The following is a 17,444-nucleotide window of genomic DNA, read 5'->3' as shown; positions in this document are numbered from 1 at the left end:
AAGTAATATATATTGTTTTTTTCTAGAATGATTATTACTCCCATACATTGGTAAAGAATTATTTCAGTAAATACAATCTATAATAACTATTTGAAGGTAACGTCGTTTTTTTTTATCTAAATAAACAAAAAAAGATACGATATAATGTATTATATAATCATAATGATATAAATGATTTGAAAATATTAACAACTGTATACTCAAATGTTATAATCATATACTGTTGAATATCATCATAGAAATTATAATAAAACACAAGAAACAAAACAGAACAAAAACAAAACAAAAACAAACAAAAACCAACCCCCCCCCCAAAAAAAAAAATGTATAAAAAATAAGAAATAAAAAATAAATAAATAAAATAAAATAAAAATAAAAATAAATAATAGAACAACAACGAACAGCAATAAAAACAAGACTGTAACAAAGGGTCTTACCTCGACGGAGTTACTTCCGAAGTGCTTTTTATAAAATCGTGGATACGAAAAAAACTTCGAAAGGTCTTCTTTCAGCTCTCAATGTTAGTATTAGTATCGAAACAAAATACCAACAAGACCTATGAGAATTCTTCATACAACATTTCCAAATATTCAGTAGAAATCCCGACTTAAATGCATTAGACATCAGTGTTATTGAAAAGAAAATGGAACTTCAATTTATAAATACTTTGTGAATGATACAGATTCTTAGTACTTTGTAAAACGAATTCCAAATCATCTCCTTAATATTTCGAAGAAGATGTTATCAAAATGATGTACCTCTAAGGGATCAATGGAATAGAAAACATGACATAAGTTTTCGACCAACGCGTATGCAATGACATCATATTTCATATTATTTACTTTTCGTCCATCTATGTATCATCCTGTACGTCACTGGAAACGTGTTGAAACTACGTGGATTTTTTCTACAGTGATAGACATTTAGGCTATAAGGTTAGAGTAATATTTGCAAACCTTGTATAAATGTCACCATAGAATCGATATGTTGTTTCCATTGTTGTGTAAGTTCATAGCGTTACAGAATTCCTGTCCATCTACATCAACCCAGAATGAGACAGTTCAAGACCGAATCAGCGGTTGTTTCTAGAAGCATGGAACATTTTTATTTAACTACCGCTGCGCTTGTTCAAAGTTTAGGGAGTTCGCGTTGCTCATTAACTTTTATTCCTACGTATGTATTATTTCGGTTTATTCATTTTCTTTGTCTTGTGCTAATTTCACATGTTTATTCTCTATCCAATGAACAGATTATTGCTCCAATTTTGAAGCCCCGATTACTCTTTCTTAGCTTAAACAAGAACTGAAATCCAAAATCATTTATTTAATATCGTATGACCGTAAAGACCATCGCACCACATCTGATTATGTTAATTTTGTTTTTCATTTTAGATTGATATAAAACTCAAACATTTTGGAGATTTGAAATATCCACTAAAACGGCATCAAATTTGTACGTGCTTGAATTAAAGTAAGGGTATACTAAATATAGTTCAAATTTCTATGGATCTATCATCCATCAACCTCAAATAAAAAGAAATGCGTTTAAACATATGTCGTTTTTTTCCCATTTTGTAAATAAACACTGAGAACATTTAAATGTCATTGGTTAAATACTTTTTGAGTTACAACGTGACCAAGCCGGTGCTTGACCTACTATTACTATCAAGATTCTCATTCCAAGTTGTTAGTTTTTTTATCGATTCGAATTTTAAATAACATATAATTAATTATGAATAAAACATTAAAAATCAGCAAATATTGCAAACCTATCAACCATCTGTTTGTTTTTTTTACTTGAGATTTTTTTTTATATTTCCAATTTTCGATTTAGGTCAAACACAACTAATTAAGCTGGGAAAAATGCGTGAAAAGGTCACTCTTATTGCCCTATATTGACAATATATAGGAAACCTACAGCATTCAGATTATAAAACAAAATAGAAGGTGAACAATTTTGTCATTTGATAAAGGATGACAGATAGAGGTAAGGTTATAATAGCAATCGGAATACGCACATATTAACATAATCTTTACATGAATAATACCTTCAAATTTTCTAAAGAACAACATCATCCTGTTAAATCCACTTTAATATGAGTGTAGCCTGATAACCATTAGGGTACCGTACAGATGTCCGTCGTAAAGCTCTATAAGAAAATAAAACTTTCACTTCACGCCGAAAATATGCGCCAGTAATCAAATAAAGGAAAAAATTAATACAATAGTTAATATAGAATATAGTCCTTACAAAGTAAAGTATACCCTGCCAGTATTTTAAATTAACATCTGAAGACTTAGCATCAAATAATAATGAAACGTATTTCGATGTGAGAAAATTTCGGCACCACAACACAAAATATGGAATGTTAAATGCTATGAAACAGATCGATAGAGCCAGTAATATAATCGTAAATTCAAGTCGTATGATGCTCTCTTCAGTGATTATCTTCTTGGAATGTCGACTTCTGTTTTGCTTAATTAATTTTCGTGCTATCAAAATGTTTAATATTGTTATGATCACAAAGGGAATTAGAGTTATGAGCATAGCGAAGATAGAATCAAAAACAAAGGACAGGAATCCATGCTCAGGGGAACCAGTGCAGTAACGGTTTCCTCCAGCGCTTTTATATATGCCACTTAGTATTGGCTTGTAAATCACAACAACGGCAGAAACAATCAAAAGGCAGGTAACAATTTTCCGTGTGCTTTTAGTTGAGCAGAGATTTCGACGTAGCAGCGGAAAACATATACCGACATACCGCTCAGCGGTAAAAGCTACTAACAACCAAGCAGACAGGAACCGGGAAACATAGGATAGATACAACTGTAGCTCACACAAACCTTCAACATCTAGAAACTTTACATCAGCATATGGAAACAGAAATGTCAGTCCACGTCGTATCCACTCAACACTGACGTAGAATACAATAGTAAATAAATCTGAAGCAGAAAGAGCAGCTAGATACGTACTAGCTGATAACGATCGCAGATTCTTCGACAGGAAAACATTTAATGACAATGTATTCCCTACTATTCCAAATATAATGATAAGTGGTGTAAAATAAGAATAAAAATGCCTCCCAGCTTGGTATACATCCTCGTAGTCTTCTGATGTGTAAAAGAATAAACAGCTTGTATTCGTGTTATTTCTTAGTAACTTTAACAATCTGTCATATACTGAATCATGTCCACATGAGGGCTTTGTTTCGTTCATCTGAAAGAATAACATCAAACTGTTTCATTTTTTGACCCCCTTTGTATGTCTTAAGAATAAACTGAAACACGTTTTTCAATACTCTGAAATGCATTTATTATCAGCGCATTGAATACTGAACTGCTTAGATTTATAAAAGAATGTGTAATTTGTAAAATAAAATCAAAACTTAAATCATTTTATTATTTTTGTGTGTGGTAGATATTTTTTTTATTAAATATAAAAAAAAGATGTTTTTCCAGAATACATCGACATATTCAATTTAAACAGTTCATTGTGTTGAACAGGGTGAAAACTTCTCCTTGCTAGGTTTAAAAACTGAACATTTGATATGGATATTAGACTCCAATAATCGTTCAAAAACTATCAACTGAATATAATTGATGACCTGTATACAGGAACAATACTCACTGTGTTTTATATTCTTGGAGTCGATCTTACAAAGTTACACATTTACAATTGATGTGCCTTTTATAATGTATAATTCATAATCAGATGATTAAAAACACGTTTTAACACATTGAATTGAACCACAAAGCAATGAATTAAAGTCCTGAATTAGACCAACACCAATTGACTTTAAGCTAGAATCTACTAATTCCACTTCCCATAGGCTTCAATGCTAATTTCACAATATTCAATGGCTCCTGCTCAGAATGGAATGTGGGGTTAGCAGACTTGCAGTGCAGTACTGGTCACCGGAAGTGAAGGATCTATAAATAGCATGGGAAATCACAGTGTTTTCACACGATAGGGGTTTATTTAGAAATCATTATGGAGATTACAGCTTAATTTTTTAAAATAAAATGAGAAATTTTCTCACAGCACTATGAGGAACAGTATAAATTTCTGCGTAGGACTATTTTTGCGTACGTTTCAAATGCTCATTGGTTAAATTTGTGGTCTATAACCTAAAGAGTGTATTAATTGAGACCCTAAATGAGGCTGCCTGAATAGGCGGAACAGTTCACATCAACTTATGTAATCAGAGCATTAGTTCAATTTTTCGTGTGGGTTACCCTTTCACTACCTCAAATATATGTATATATTATAAACAGTTCGTGTCTTACTACAGTATAATTTACCTATATATTTAGAAAAAATCAATCAAAATTCATGTGAAATGAATGCATCACCATGTGCTTATCTACAATTATATAAACGTTGGATACACACTGTAAATAATATGATTGAATTGCATGCTGGGAATTGGTTCACATTAAGATGATACACGATTCATCAATCCAACTTTAACCAGATTTAGAAATACTGATACATCTTACACTGTTTATTTTGGTTTCCATCTTACTAATATAAAATAGTTTGTTCATACTTCTATCCTTTCTTCCTATCTTCCGTACGTAGTTTAGGACTTTACGCAAAAAAGGGGATGAGTTAATCAATCTCTTATCCGTTACTCCTCCTACCCAACTGAATGTAATTTGATGAAACTTGAAACTTTACAGAACCTTGCTCACATGTTTGCAATGTTTGAACTGTTATTTTTTATATTAATCGAAATCAAATTGGAGAGGAAAAAGTGCATGTTGTCAGATAATATCAATTTAATTTTTTTTATTTTATTTATTGAAGAGATCGAGAAAAATCCTTGCATTATGTTCGGTTTACGGTAAAACATGTCAGTTAACAACTGTCTGATATATGAAATTGCAGATTTCATAAAGTCCCGTGTGTTGATACAACATGATTGTTTTTTTTTTGTTTTATCTAAGCACACATCAGACGACCTTGAAAACAAACACTATACATTTCATATACATGTAAGTAAGATTATTTAAGTATTGTTTTTTAAAATCTTGATCAGGTTATGTGAAATAAACCACGTTGGGTTATATTCATGAACCGCTAAGCAGCAGTTTTTAAACATAAGTAAACTGTCCCAATGTGGAATGTGTTAGTATACTAAGTAAAAAAACTAAAATCAATCCTATGATTTAATCTGCAATCGATTTAAATCAAGATTTGTTTCTTCATCAAAGCCTTATTTAGTTATTTAGTTTAGAGTTATATGAATGTCGGATTGCGGACAGATCGACATTGGAGACTTTATGATACCAATTAAGTTTATGGAAAATTAACGACCTTGCCTAGATGAAAATAAAAAAAAGAATAATTTAATTATTTGACACTATTCATCCTAATGCATACATGACTCACCACAATATTTACAAAATGCTTTAAATATTGGCATTCATTTGGTCAAAGTATTTACGCTGTAGGTAATGAAACAGCATCTTAAGTTTAATTTATAATATAAATGCTTTTCAAACAATCAACAGAAATGCAGCCATCATTTTAATCTAAACATTATCTCAATGTCTGATATCTAAAAACAGCTTAACCACTGTAAACATTATGTCATTGCAATAATTACCTCATTTTACATTCCCATTGAAATCAACACAAGCCAGGGCTAATAACACGTGTTTTTTTTATTTCGAACGATTATATGTGATGAAATCTGTCTTAACATCATCCTTATTCGTAACGCTGCCAATATCAACATCGCTCAACAACGATTATAAGGGAAATGCTGTAATTATATCATTAGACTTTTTTTTAAATCAAGCATAAAAACAGTTAAATTCATAGTTTGTGCTATTGCATGTATATTGGTCAAAACAGATAGCATATTGCAAGAGCGTGCGATATCTTCAGCTTATGTCACACTGTTCTAATATTGCACTTGAAGAATATAATGATAGTAGCACTAGTGCAATATGAAATACTTTGACAGCGTTTATTTTCAATAAAAATGTAAATTTGGTCGGTTACCAATCCTACACGAGTGGAATATTGATAGAACATTGACAATATTTAATGTACATAGGAAAAAAAAATGCAACATATGTTTTCATGCGTTAAAACATATCGAAACTTATCTTTATGACCAATATAGTTTAACCGTGTTTTTGTGCTTAACAAAATACATGAAGTCACATGATATTAGCACCATTTTCTTACACCTCCTGAAACGTGTAACGTTCCCAATATCACGCACAGGAAGCACACGAAAAACGCACACAAAGCACACAATACACGAGAGCCACACCAAACACGATGCACGAAGCACGATACACGAATGATCGTGTCCTCCACAAGTATTCATTTCAGTAATTGACATACTTCGTAATCTTACTTGCAAAACAAAACTAATAATAATTTATGATATACAGTGAGCGTGTTTGTCGTATTTTGTCGATTGCTAACATCTTACATGTAATTTTACATTAATGTGTATTATATTTTAATGAACAAGTTCGATATACACACATTGCTTACTGTCTATATATGTTTTGATATAAAATCACGTCCATTTGCGTTATACATCGTACATTGAGAAACATTGTCAGTGGCCTGGGAGTATGAAAAATATTAAAAAGTCTTAAAATTGAAGAAACGTTACTAAACAATTAAGTTGATATAGGTTTTTGTTACCATACAATTATTGCTTTGAATATGAAATAAGTAAAACTATATTTATGTGTATAATGTCATATTTATTGAATTTGGCCCATCATATGATCATTAATATCGTGATAAAAATACTCTTTTTTTGAGGTAGCTAAGTTATTTTAATGCGATATTTGTGTAAAAAATATACTATTGTAAAGCTTATACTAAAAATGTCCATTTTTATTTTACATGGTACATTGCAAAAACATTTTCACAGGTCTTGGAATATGAACATATTGAAATTTTATACAGTTGGTGTAAAATATACGAAGATTTAGATTATAGAGTATTTTTGACTTATGCGATACCATCTTAATATGAAAGAGTAATCAAGGGAACCAAGGTTATAGCAGTAATCAAAAGATTGTAATCCAGGGACAAAGACCAGACATGGAAAACAGACATACACAACAAAGAACATAAAGTAACTAAAATCATACATACAAAGTAACAAAAGCAAATGACCAACTCGGACTCCACTAAAAACTGGGAGCATGGACCAGGTGCACCGGTAGGGTAAGCAACTCTGCTTTTCTAGAAACACCCGCTGAGTTGCTCATAAAAGTAAAGTCCGGGGTAGACAAACGAGGGAAGGAAAACTATGACCCGTTGAATAAATCAGTTTTCATGGTGCTGATGGATACACCATAACAATCCACGAGTTCATGATAACGACCATAAAACTTCTGTAGTGATGACTTTAATCTTGTAGCAACATAACCCTGCTCCAGAAGCCTATTTGTTAGAGTTCTAGAGCGATTCAAAAAGTCTGCGTAGTTTCGGCAACGTATGGGTGAAAAGTACTCTATTTTGAAAAAAAATTAGCTCTGTCAATTAATGTGACATCATCTTATTTGTCTAAAAAATACTATTGCATTGCATTGTTGATATAAAAAATATCCTTTTATTGTATGTGGTACATTGCAAAAACATGTTCACAGGTTTGGGAGTAGGAAAAATATTGAAATTGCATCAATTGGGGTAAAATATAATCATGTTTTATTCTCAAACGACAAACATAAAAGCTGTTGTGCGGGAAATTTAAACCCGACCATATTAAAATGCCATTCAAATGTTGGCAATATTTCATTATCAGCTGATTATATGTACAAATAATATGTTTAAAAGGAACACTGATTTTGGCATAGAAAACGAAATTACAACGGTATTTCGTAAAATTGATCTACCATAGAAGCTATTTTTATCATCCATTATGAATATAGAACCGTTGTATGAAGAACGAAGCACGAAGTGCGCACACAAAAGCATATGCACACGAATCCCACGGTGCATATTACACGATCCCACGAAACATGCCCACGAAGCACACGATACACGATTAAGTGGGAATGTTACACGTTTCAGGATGTGTATATGAAATCCAATTTATAACATTTTAAATGATGTTTATTAATGAATTCAGAAACATATATTTTTCACTTGTTTTCATAGTGGTCCTAAACATATGAAAAACAAATGTTGCAATTTCTTCCTATGTACAGTAATTCAATACAGATCATTGCCTTAATATGTCGTCCAAGCTCGACAAAGATTGATATCAGTCACTTGTGCGCCAAGCCCCTTTTTGTACAGTTTACGGTTGTTTACATGTTCTGTAAATCTTAACAGCAACCTTCACTTTTCTTTTGTTAATTATCTTATTGGTGTCAGTTTGTTTCTTGTAAAAAAATTATTTTGCTCAAAATAAAGGCATTTTATAATTTTTACCGACCGACATGTGTGCAGTTTGAAAACTAACATAAGGGACGTCTCTGTATTTTTCCAGGGATATACAAAAGCGAGAAAGATTGTAAGAAAATGGCGCTTATTGAAGCAAAGTGTTCGTAGAACAGCATGGATCGAGCATTCTAAACTAGCAAATCAACGATGTCTATGATAACATTTGAGAAAGTTGTCAATTTTGATAAATACCGATTTCAAATCTATAATGGTTACTTAATATTCAAACCAAGAAGATTTTCTTTTATAGATGATTGACAGTACTACAATAGTAAAAAGGCTTTATTAGACATCATGAACTAAATTAACGTCAATGATATAAGAAAAGAATACACCATATAAGACCTATGGAGCCAACAATATCCGATATAGCATCCATTAGAACAATAGGTGTTAAGCAGCTTATCCTTATTCAATTATTATATAATATCAATAAAACATCATATTCCCTATATTTCAATGGAGACATGCAACTTTTAAACTTCCTTTTTTACCATCAATTTCTGTTAGAACATATTAAACAACAATTTAGGTGTGATTATTATAATGTTAAATTAGTTTGTTAATTGTGTTCCCCCAGTCCAAACAGAATGAAGAAACTATGAATGTCTCACCATATTTTGTTTCGTTTTTATGACCGATGTTTGCCTCCAAAAATACTGTAAAACAATTTTCTACAATTATTCGTTTTTTAAAAATAAATTGTAAGTCATGTTCAGGTTGCATTCCGGTAGACTTTTATCAGCATTAAGTTACAGATAAGACAAGAATCATGCAAAACGTGATACATGGCTTAAAAAGCCTGGATATTTTGTTGATATGATTTATTCAAATGTTTGTTGAAAAGTAAACAGAGAATATTAGATAGCTTTTCATAAAAAACCTTGTTCATAATAAATAAAAAATAATATAGAATGCACTGTAGAATCCAAAATTAATGGAGATAACTCTGTAAACGACAGTGAAATGCAATAAAACTATTTCCTCCTAAGGGCAGACACATTGAAAAAAATAATCATACAATTCAGCATATAGACACACAAAGCAAGTTAATAACACGAATGGAAATGTGTAGCCTTTTTGTAGTGTATCACATAGTATTACACAATAAACTATCTACACCGTTTCTGTTATATGTATACGTATTTTTGTCAGAAAATTATTTAAGTATTCTTAGTCTAAGGTTATCTTTGCTAATGTAATATAATATGCAATATATTCTTCACTAAAATCATGTACGTGAAATTTCTAAATATTTACTTTAGTTTGATCACATTTGTATTATCTGGTCTATCAATCGTCATTTTCCTTTAATGATCAGAGAAAAATACAGACAAAAGACAAATGAATCTACTGCATAGCTCAAAGCTAATTGATGCTCTTTAATTTCGATTACAAAAAACAAAATTATTGTACCTTTAAAACTATTCGTCAAACATCTTACTTACGTTTCCAGTTAAATCACGTTCAATAATGTTATTGGTATTCAGAACACGAGATATCAGATAACAAATTGTATTAAATTGACATCACCGAAACACGCTGAGTTTTTGAAATACGTTATCCAGCTTAAAGAAAGTTCCATTCACTTGCAAACAATTTTCAACATTCTTATTCTATATTGTCACATTTTGCCGTATATTAAAATCATACAACTCAAAAAAGTTCATTTACGATTGTTAGAATAATCAAGGACCATGATTACAGCGGTAATCAAAATGATGTAATCGAGGAACAAAGACCAGACATGGAAAAGAGACAAACACAACAAAGAACATAAAGTAACTAAAATTATACATACAAAGTAACAAAAGCAAATGACCAACTCGGACTCCACTAAAAACCGGGAGCATGGACCAGGTGCACCGGTAGGGTAAGCGTCCTTTGCTTTCCTAGAAACACCCGCTGAGTTGCTCATAAAAAGTCAAGTCCGGGGTAGACAAACGAGGAAAGGAAAACTATGACCCGTTGAATAAATCAGTTTTCATGGTGCCGATGGATACATCATAACGATCCACGAATTCATTATGACGACCATACAACCTCTGTAGTGATGACTTCAATCTTGTCACTTATTCCTTCGTATATTATCTCTATGTAAATTCCAATAATTGCTAAAAGTAAGTGCAGCAAGAAGCAAGTCATGGTCTCGCATCAAATATTATCTGCGGTTGATAATTGTACAATGATTCTAATGTTATTTGGCAATTATTGTCAATTAGTATTGCAGTTCGGAAACAGAGCAAGTGTTTTTTTTAAAAACTTTACTGAATTATCATAAACATTTCTATTAAAGACTATGCTTAACGACTATATTATCAAAATAATTGCAAAAAGTATGTTTGGGTTCAACATTGCTTCTCACTTTATATGCATTTAATACATTATGACATATAGAATAACTGCATATAATGACACAGTTTGAGAACGACTACAAGGTGAAATCGATAGCATTAGAAGTATGCATTTTATCATTGTGCAATGATCATAATGATATTTTGCCACTGGCGTCAATCAAGATTACACTTAGGAAACAGTCGGCCGTTTTGAGATTATGAAGCTCGTTACTTTATGCCTTTCTGACTCATCGTCAAAGGGTTATAGGATAGATTTCAGTAATAATAAGACTCAAAATACCTTAACTTGTTGCAAGAAATACATTATTTTAGAAGTCCTCGACACCAGTGTACATCCTGCAGACGTTTGTCTTATTTTTATGATTGGTATTTTTAAATTAAGACATTTTGTTACGATAATGCAGTTGTACGATCTTCTGTTGTTCTTACATGATTAGAGTATTTAGTTCCTTAATAACATTCATTTGATTTATTTTAATAAATGTGTAGGTCCATTAATAAACAGCTGATTTTCTTATATGGTATCAAACCATACTATCTCACAATATATCATACCATTATAAACGGTATTGTATAATGCATGTCTTCGTGTATAAAATGTACGAGTATTTTCTTTTATTCTTACAGAGATCAATTAATTTGCATTGTTATCTTTGATTTATAAATTATTTTTTTTTATAATACAGATTCTTGAGCATTACATGAAAATCGTTAAAAACCAATTTGGTCTGATATTGACATATGGTAGAAGAAATCATCTAGATAATTAAAAGTGCTCTTATGTTATTCAACATATTGTTTACAGTGGTGTTCATTGCAAATTGTATACTTCATATAAGATTAAAGATATTAATTGAAACTTATATTCTTTTGGGGATCCTTTTGCACGAATGAAACAATGTTGTGAATTGAATTGCAAATTTTGCTTTTTTTTAACCCCTATATATCATTTCACATTAACGTTTGCAATTTCCCCTATTTTGATTTCTGGTCTCTTCTTGTCTATTATTCTACCCACCACATGTTGGTATGGCCGAACTATCATTCGCTGGGGAGAATGGGTGACTTTCTTATTGGAAAACATATTATATTTCTACACTGTCAATAAATACATATATAAAATCGTATCCATTGACATATAAAAAAAGACAAAACAACACCTCTTCAGTGGTTCGGCCTCCCTCAGAATATTATTTAGCCATTCATAGTTCTGGTCTTACATTATACTTATACTTGACTGACGTTCTGTCCATGTTGTTATATTTTGCTTTAGCCATATCTTATTGTTTGTTCCGCCATTTTCGCATTCCAATACTTATCAAACTTTAATGTTAAAAGTTGTGGGTTTAAAATGTAGAACTCTGCTTATCTTGCTCATGAACAAAAATGCAAAACGAATGGTCGATAAGTCATAACTATATAAAGTCCTGATTCAGCGATTTTCACCACAGTGATACATTTCGATATTTTACATGTGTGATCATAGTTATATTACCCGTATATTGCAATGAATTAATAGTATTTAAACAGAGGGTTATACTGCTTGGAATTAGATAAAACGTTTCATATTACGCGGAAGCCAAGCGTGAAGACCAGACATGGTAAACAGCCACATATAACAAAATCAAAATAACGAACACACAGAAAAAAAAATAAAGGCAATCCGGACTTCACCAAACACAGGGAACCATGTGCACTGGCATGGTAAAATTCCACTGTGTTTCTATGAACTCTTGATTTTTAGTTCAGTAAATGCTTACTCCGGGTAAAATGGCGAATAGTTTATGATGTAAATGGAATGTGTATAACATTTAAGAACTGTACGTATAGAGAATGTTAGACCTTCGTGTTTATCTTCTGCAGGAATCCCAATTGTTATCAATGATTTGAAAATAATGAATAGTATGTATTAACTTTTACACACAATATAAAACAAAAAAAAATAAAATAAACAAAAACAAAACAAAAACAAAACAGGAAGAAACAAAACAGAACAAAACAAAACAAACCAAACACATACGCAGACAACATATAAGTTACTAGAAAATAACATGATTATGTTTGTGCAATCAATTTTCTTGTGAAGGCACTAATTACTGAAAGGAATGTGCTTGTGGCGACTATTGACTAAAATGTATTTAACATCTTTTCTTTTTTTCAATTCATACATTTCGTGTATATTACTGTTATGCTTGGCATTTAAAATAATGTATTTATGTATAGCATTTCTTAAAAAAAAAAAGCCAAAATGGAACTCACCAGTAATTAATTATCGTTTGAAGTACCGAAGCTTCAGCAGTGGGAAAATTTAAATATGATACAATCCACAAGCCTGAACGTCAAACAAGATTGAAACAAAGTTATAAATATAAAAAAAAATAAAATAATAAGATAGATTACATATGAAAACTAAAGATAAGGAAAACATAATTTCACACAAATCACTTATATGAACATGCCCATCTGTAACGTTACCACAAAAAATATTGAAATAAATAGTATGACAAGACTGGTCATAGATAGAGTTAAGAACGCTGGAATACAGCTTTATTTGTTTATGTGTGTGTTAATATAATGCAAAACAAAGACACAAAAAAACACTTACCATAAATTGGAAAATATGGCCGTCTTATAACTAAATCCGAATACGCTCGGAACCAGAACTAAATTACGTCTTAATTCTGTAAAAACAAGAATACTTGATGCCAACAAATGCTCAAAAGACACAAATGTTCTAAAGTGAATGTTGGTATTCACCAAATAATGAGTTGTCGTCTTAATGGTCCGTTGTAGTTCCTTATAAACGCAGGCTTCTTTTATAACCCAATATTCCCATTTTGTCAATAAATAACTAAATGGGTTACTTAAATAAAGTATGGAAATGCTTCTGGTCATAATATTTATATGATACATCCAAACTGTTCATTACCCCGACTTATTGTGACGAATTCCATTGATAAGTGTGAAGTGGTATATGATTTGTTATGCTAATTAACATTGAAGGTGATTTGAAGGTGATACCATCTTCTTACATTAACTGCTATTGGATTCTATTGTCACTTGTTTTCCATTACAATACATTATTGATAGAACCAATATTTGATAGTATAGCAAAATATACTTCCATACAGAACAACATATAGACACATTGTTCTTCAGAAGTTATAGGCTTTTCACATAATTTTAAAAACGTCAATTTTTTCTGATCAGTTTGATTAAAACGACATTATGGCTTTAAGATTACGATGATGATGATGAGTAACGTTTTTCACACCCCATAGATTAATATATCTCATTCTTAAATGATTTATCACATGTCTAAAAGTGACTTGCTTCAAATGAAAAAGAATAGTATTGGGGCACCTGGTCCTGTTTCCTGTTTTAGTGAAGTCCGAGTTGCTTATATACTTTTCTTGCCTTTTTCATATTATTTGGTTTTTATGTTCTTTGTTGTGTGTATCTGTTTTCCCTGTCTGGTTTTGTCCCTGGATAACATTCTTTTGATTCCTCTAAGTACCAGGTATAATAACGTATGTGTTTTAATGTTTCTGTGACTGTTCTTACAGATTTAGGTTTTTGATATTCTACATTAACCATTATTGAAAGGTAATACGACGTTTCATAGATAAGATATAATATGGAAGATTAATTAAGGGAATGACTACGAATAGCAAAAGAATGTAATCCGCGGACTAACCCAGTACATGGTAAACAAACCATCACAAGAAAGAATAATTGGTAATAGGCGAAAAAGATAAAGCGTTAAAAACGTACACATATCGTTGGATACACTACTATTATCATACAAGCTTTTCACATGAATTTGTTTGCACACATTTGCATATTGACGCAAACCTTGTACGTTACAAAACAAAACATCAAAAACAAGATCAAATGCCGCTAATACACTTACAATAAATTTTGCTATGCAGATATCTTGATTGTAAGACACATAAATTAATTTTCTCGTAAGTACAAGGGTGTGAAAACAACTTGCAATTTATATACTGTGAAAGTACTATTGTTCATTGGGTACTACTTTTCATTAATTTCTTTGGTAGGCCATTCCACGAAATTTGATTCCCAACGAAAAGGAGATTTTCATTGATGTGTATATTGAAAATCTAAAAACCACGAATTACAGAATCCACGAATTTGTGGATCTCCCCTAATTCACGAAAATTGGCATCCACGAATTAAAAAAAATCACTATAGTTGTATTGATTTGAACTAATTTGAATGGCATTTTATGTTAAAACAAATACATATTGCTACAATGTATGTATACTATGTCATTAATCAGTTATTATGTGCTTTTCTGAACATTTTGTGGATTAATGATCAATTTATGTCGTATGTTGGTTTTCTTGGATCTTCGATCTTTGAAACAAATCTTGTTATGACATTACATCTTAATGAGACAAGTAAGGATGTTGTTTTATCACTTTGTCAAAACCTATCAATAAATCGCAATCATCTAGAGATAATGAGATGATTTATCATCAACTCTTTAAATCTGGGACTTGACATTTGTTTCATTTCTATTTTTGATTGCATTTTAGCTGATGCGATCTAATGTCAGTCTGATAATGTCAAATTATGTAGACGTCATAAACAAAATACGCCAGATAATATAACACAATAATCACTAGAAATACAATATATTGTCATAATGAACACAGTTAATCATTCTAATGATCTTACAAATGGTTCATTGATTGAAATGAAACTTTCCCTTTATACACCACAGATTACTATGTAGGTTGTATACTGTGCCCTTTCCTTACATATTATACAATTCAAACAGTTTGTAAATGTTTGGAGCTTGCATTACCAGGGATTGGCTTTTTTACTCTTTCACACCACTGGGTCGATACCTGTGCTGGTGGTTATGTCCCCGAGGGTATCAGCAACCCAGTAATATTTTTTATTTAAAAATTAATAGTTTTAACAAGAGGAATGACGGGAAAACTGACTTGGACGTCGCCCAGTATTAAAAAGGTCCGAACCTGACAGCAGACCGGACACACTAGTGCCATGTAAGAATGTTGTGTTCCCAGATGGGAATCTCAGCCCGACCAATTCAACAAAAGGTACCCAATCATACGTTCATTCTGCAGACCATCTATTCCAGTACAAAAATTCTGACTATTTCAAAACTATCAAACTATGTTCTTTTAAATGATATATTCAGCAATTTTCAGGTAATTCAGCATTCTATGAAGAATGCCGGATTCAGAGTTTCTTTTCGGACGCCTGCACTTAAAACACACTTCAAATCTAAGGGAAATCTATGCTTGTCAACATACTTCATTTTTTTATTTAGTAAAGAAGGCATACGGGTATGGAAAGCTTGCAATATTGGCCCAGGTAACAAATGAAATCAGACTTTTGGAAAGTTGAACTTAAGGTTTACCGTGTATTTATAATTAGGATATGACTGATTGTTATCATTTCCATTGACATACAACTCCTCAAAGACTGACCGCTGAATGAATTTTGTTTCAACTTCGTGAGGTTGTTCATCACCATTTAGTCGGCATTTTGATTCAGCAAACTTTGTTACGGGAGTTATAGGACTTTGTTGATTGTTTATACGATTAACTATGGCAACTCCTCAAAGACCGCTGAATGGACTTTGTTCAAATTTTGTAGGATTGTTAGTTACAATATATGCTGAACATATATCACTGCAGATTTGACTCAGCAAATTTGACTGGAGTAATGGGACTTTGTTGATTTTTTTATGTTACCCTATAGGATACCTTTGTGAGAAAACAAATGATTCAAACTTTGTGGGATTGTTTGTCCCCATAAGTAGTTGATCTTATTCAACTGCCATTTTAAGTTTAACTTTAATATTTATTCAACTTGGTCGCCTTGTTTTATTATCTTTATTGTTTGCGCATTTGCCCTAATTATTGATATCAGCTGTGTTTCTTCAATTAACCGAAGTTTTATGACATTTTGGCTTCAACTTTTACTGTAGCCGTAGGGAACAGATGGTTATGTGTAGAAATTTTGTCTTTTTTGTGCCATAACTTGAATTGTAGTGAACTGAATACCGTTGATGTATGTGTAGTTTTACTTACTGCTTGAGGAAGCTTACTATTGAAAATGTGTGTTTGTTGAAAATTTATGTCAGTGTCCAATTTTTCATTTCTCTTTAATGAATTTATTAAAAAAAATTCTATAAAATCTTGAACTTGGCAGATTTTAAAAGATACCCATTTTATTTTGGGCTTTCTTCTTTCACAATGTCGGCATGGTCAGTAGTTGATACCATGGACTTGGGATGATATTAATATGTAATAATCTATAAATTGTTAAAAACCTGCAGCATGGCAGACCTATCAGGTTCATTTCACATAATTGATTCTACATCAAGCTGATCGAGAAACAGAACATGCATTAACTTGTTCCAACGAAGGTTGTATTATATAATTTAACTCAAATTCAAAACGAATGATCATTCATTGCTGGGCAATTCATTAAATTGAAGTTCTAAATCCGACATTTCAAAGATTAGATATTTGAAAAATTATCTAGTGTTGTTAATTTGAATTTGTGTGTGGTAAATCTTCAGCTTCAACAGGTGATGTTTTGCCTATAGGGAGGGTCATGGAATATGGCAAGAAGAGTACAAGATTCAAT

General features: G+C 31.5%; 1 protein-coding gene across 1 annotated transcript; it reads right to left on the bottom strand.

Annotated features, from left to right (window-relative positions):
• Positions 1-342: 342 nt before the first annotated feature.
• On the bottom strand, positions 343-13,521 carry LOC148597623 (cysteinyl leukotriene receptor 2-like). Its single transcript, XM_088563466.1, has 2 exons — positions 13,396-13,521; positions 343-3,216 (listed from the first exon to the last, which is right to left on the bottom strand). The coding sequence occupies exons 1-2, from the start codon at positions 13,396-13,398 to the stop codon at positions 2,080-2,082; spliced, it is 1,140 nt and encodes a 379-aa protein (XP_088419592.1). The 5' UTR covers positions 13,399-13,521; the 3' UTR covers positions 343-2,079.
• Positions 13,522-17,444: the final 3,923 nt, after the last annotated feature.

This window comes from Perna viridis, chromosome 15 (genome assembly GCF_037379345.1).
Source record: "Perna viridis isolate PV_CMFRI_1.1 ecotype Kerala chromosome 15, ASM3737934v1, whole genome shotgun sequence".
Classification (NCBI taxonomy): Eukaryota; Metazoa; Mollusca; class Bivalvia; order Mytilida; family Mytilidae; genus Perna; species Perna viridis.
Note: the sequence above shows the minus strand (reverse complement) of the source record. Positions and strands in the feature narration are given on the sequence as shown.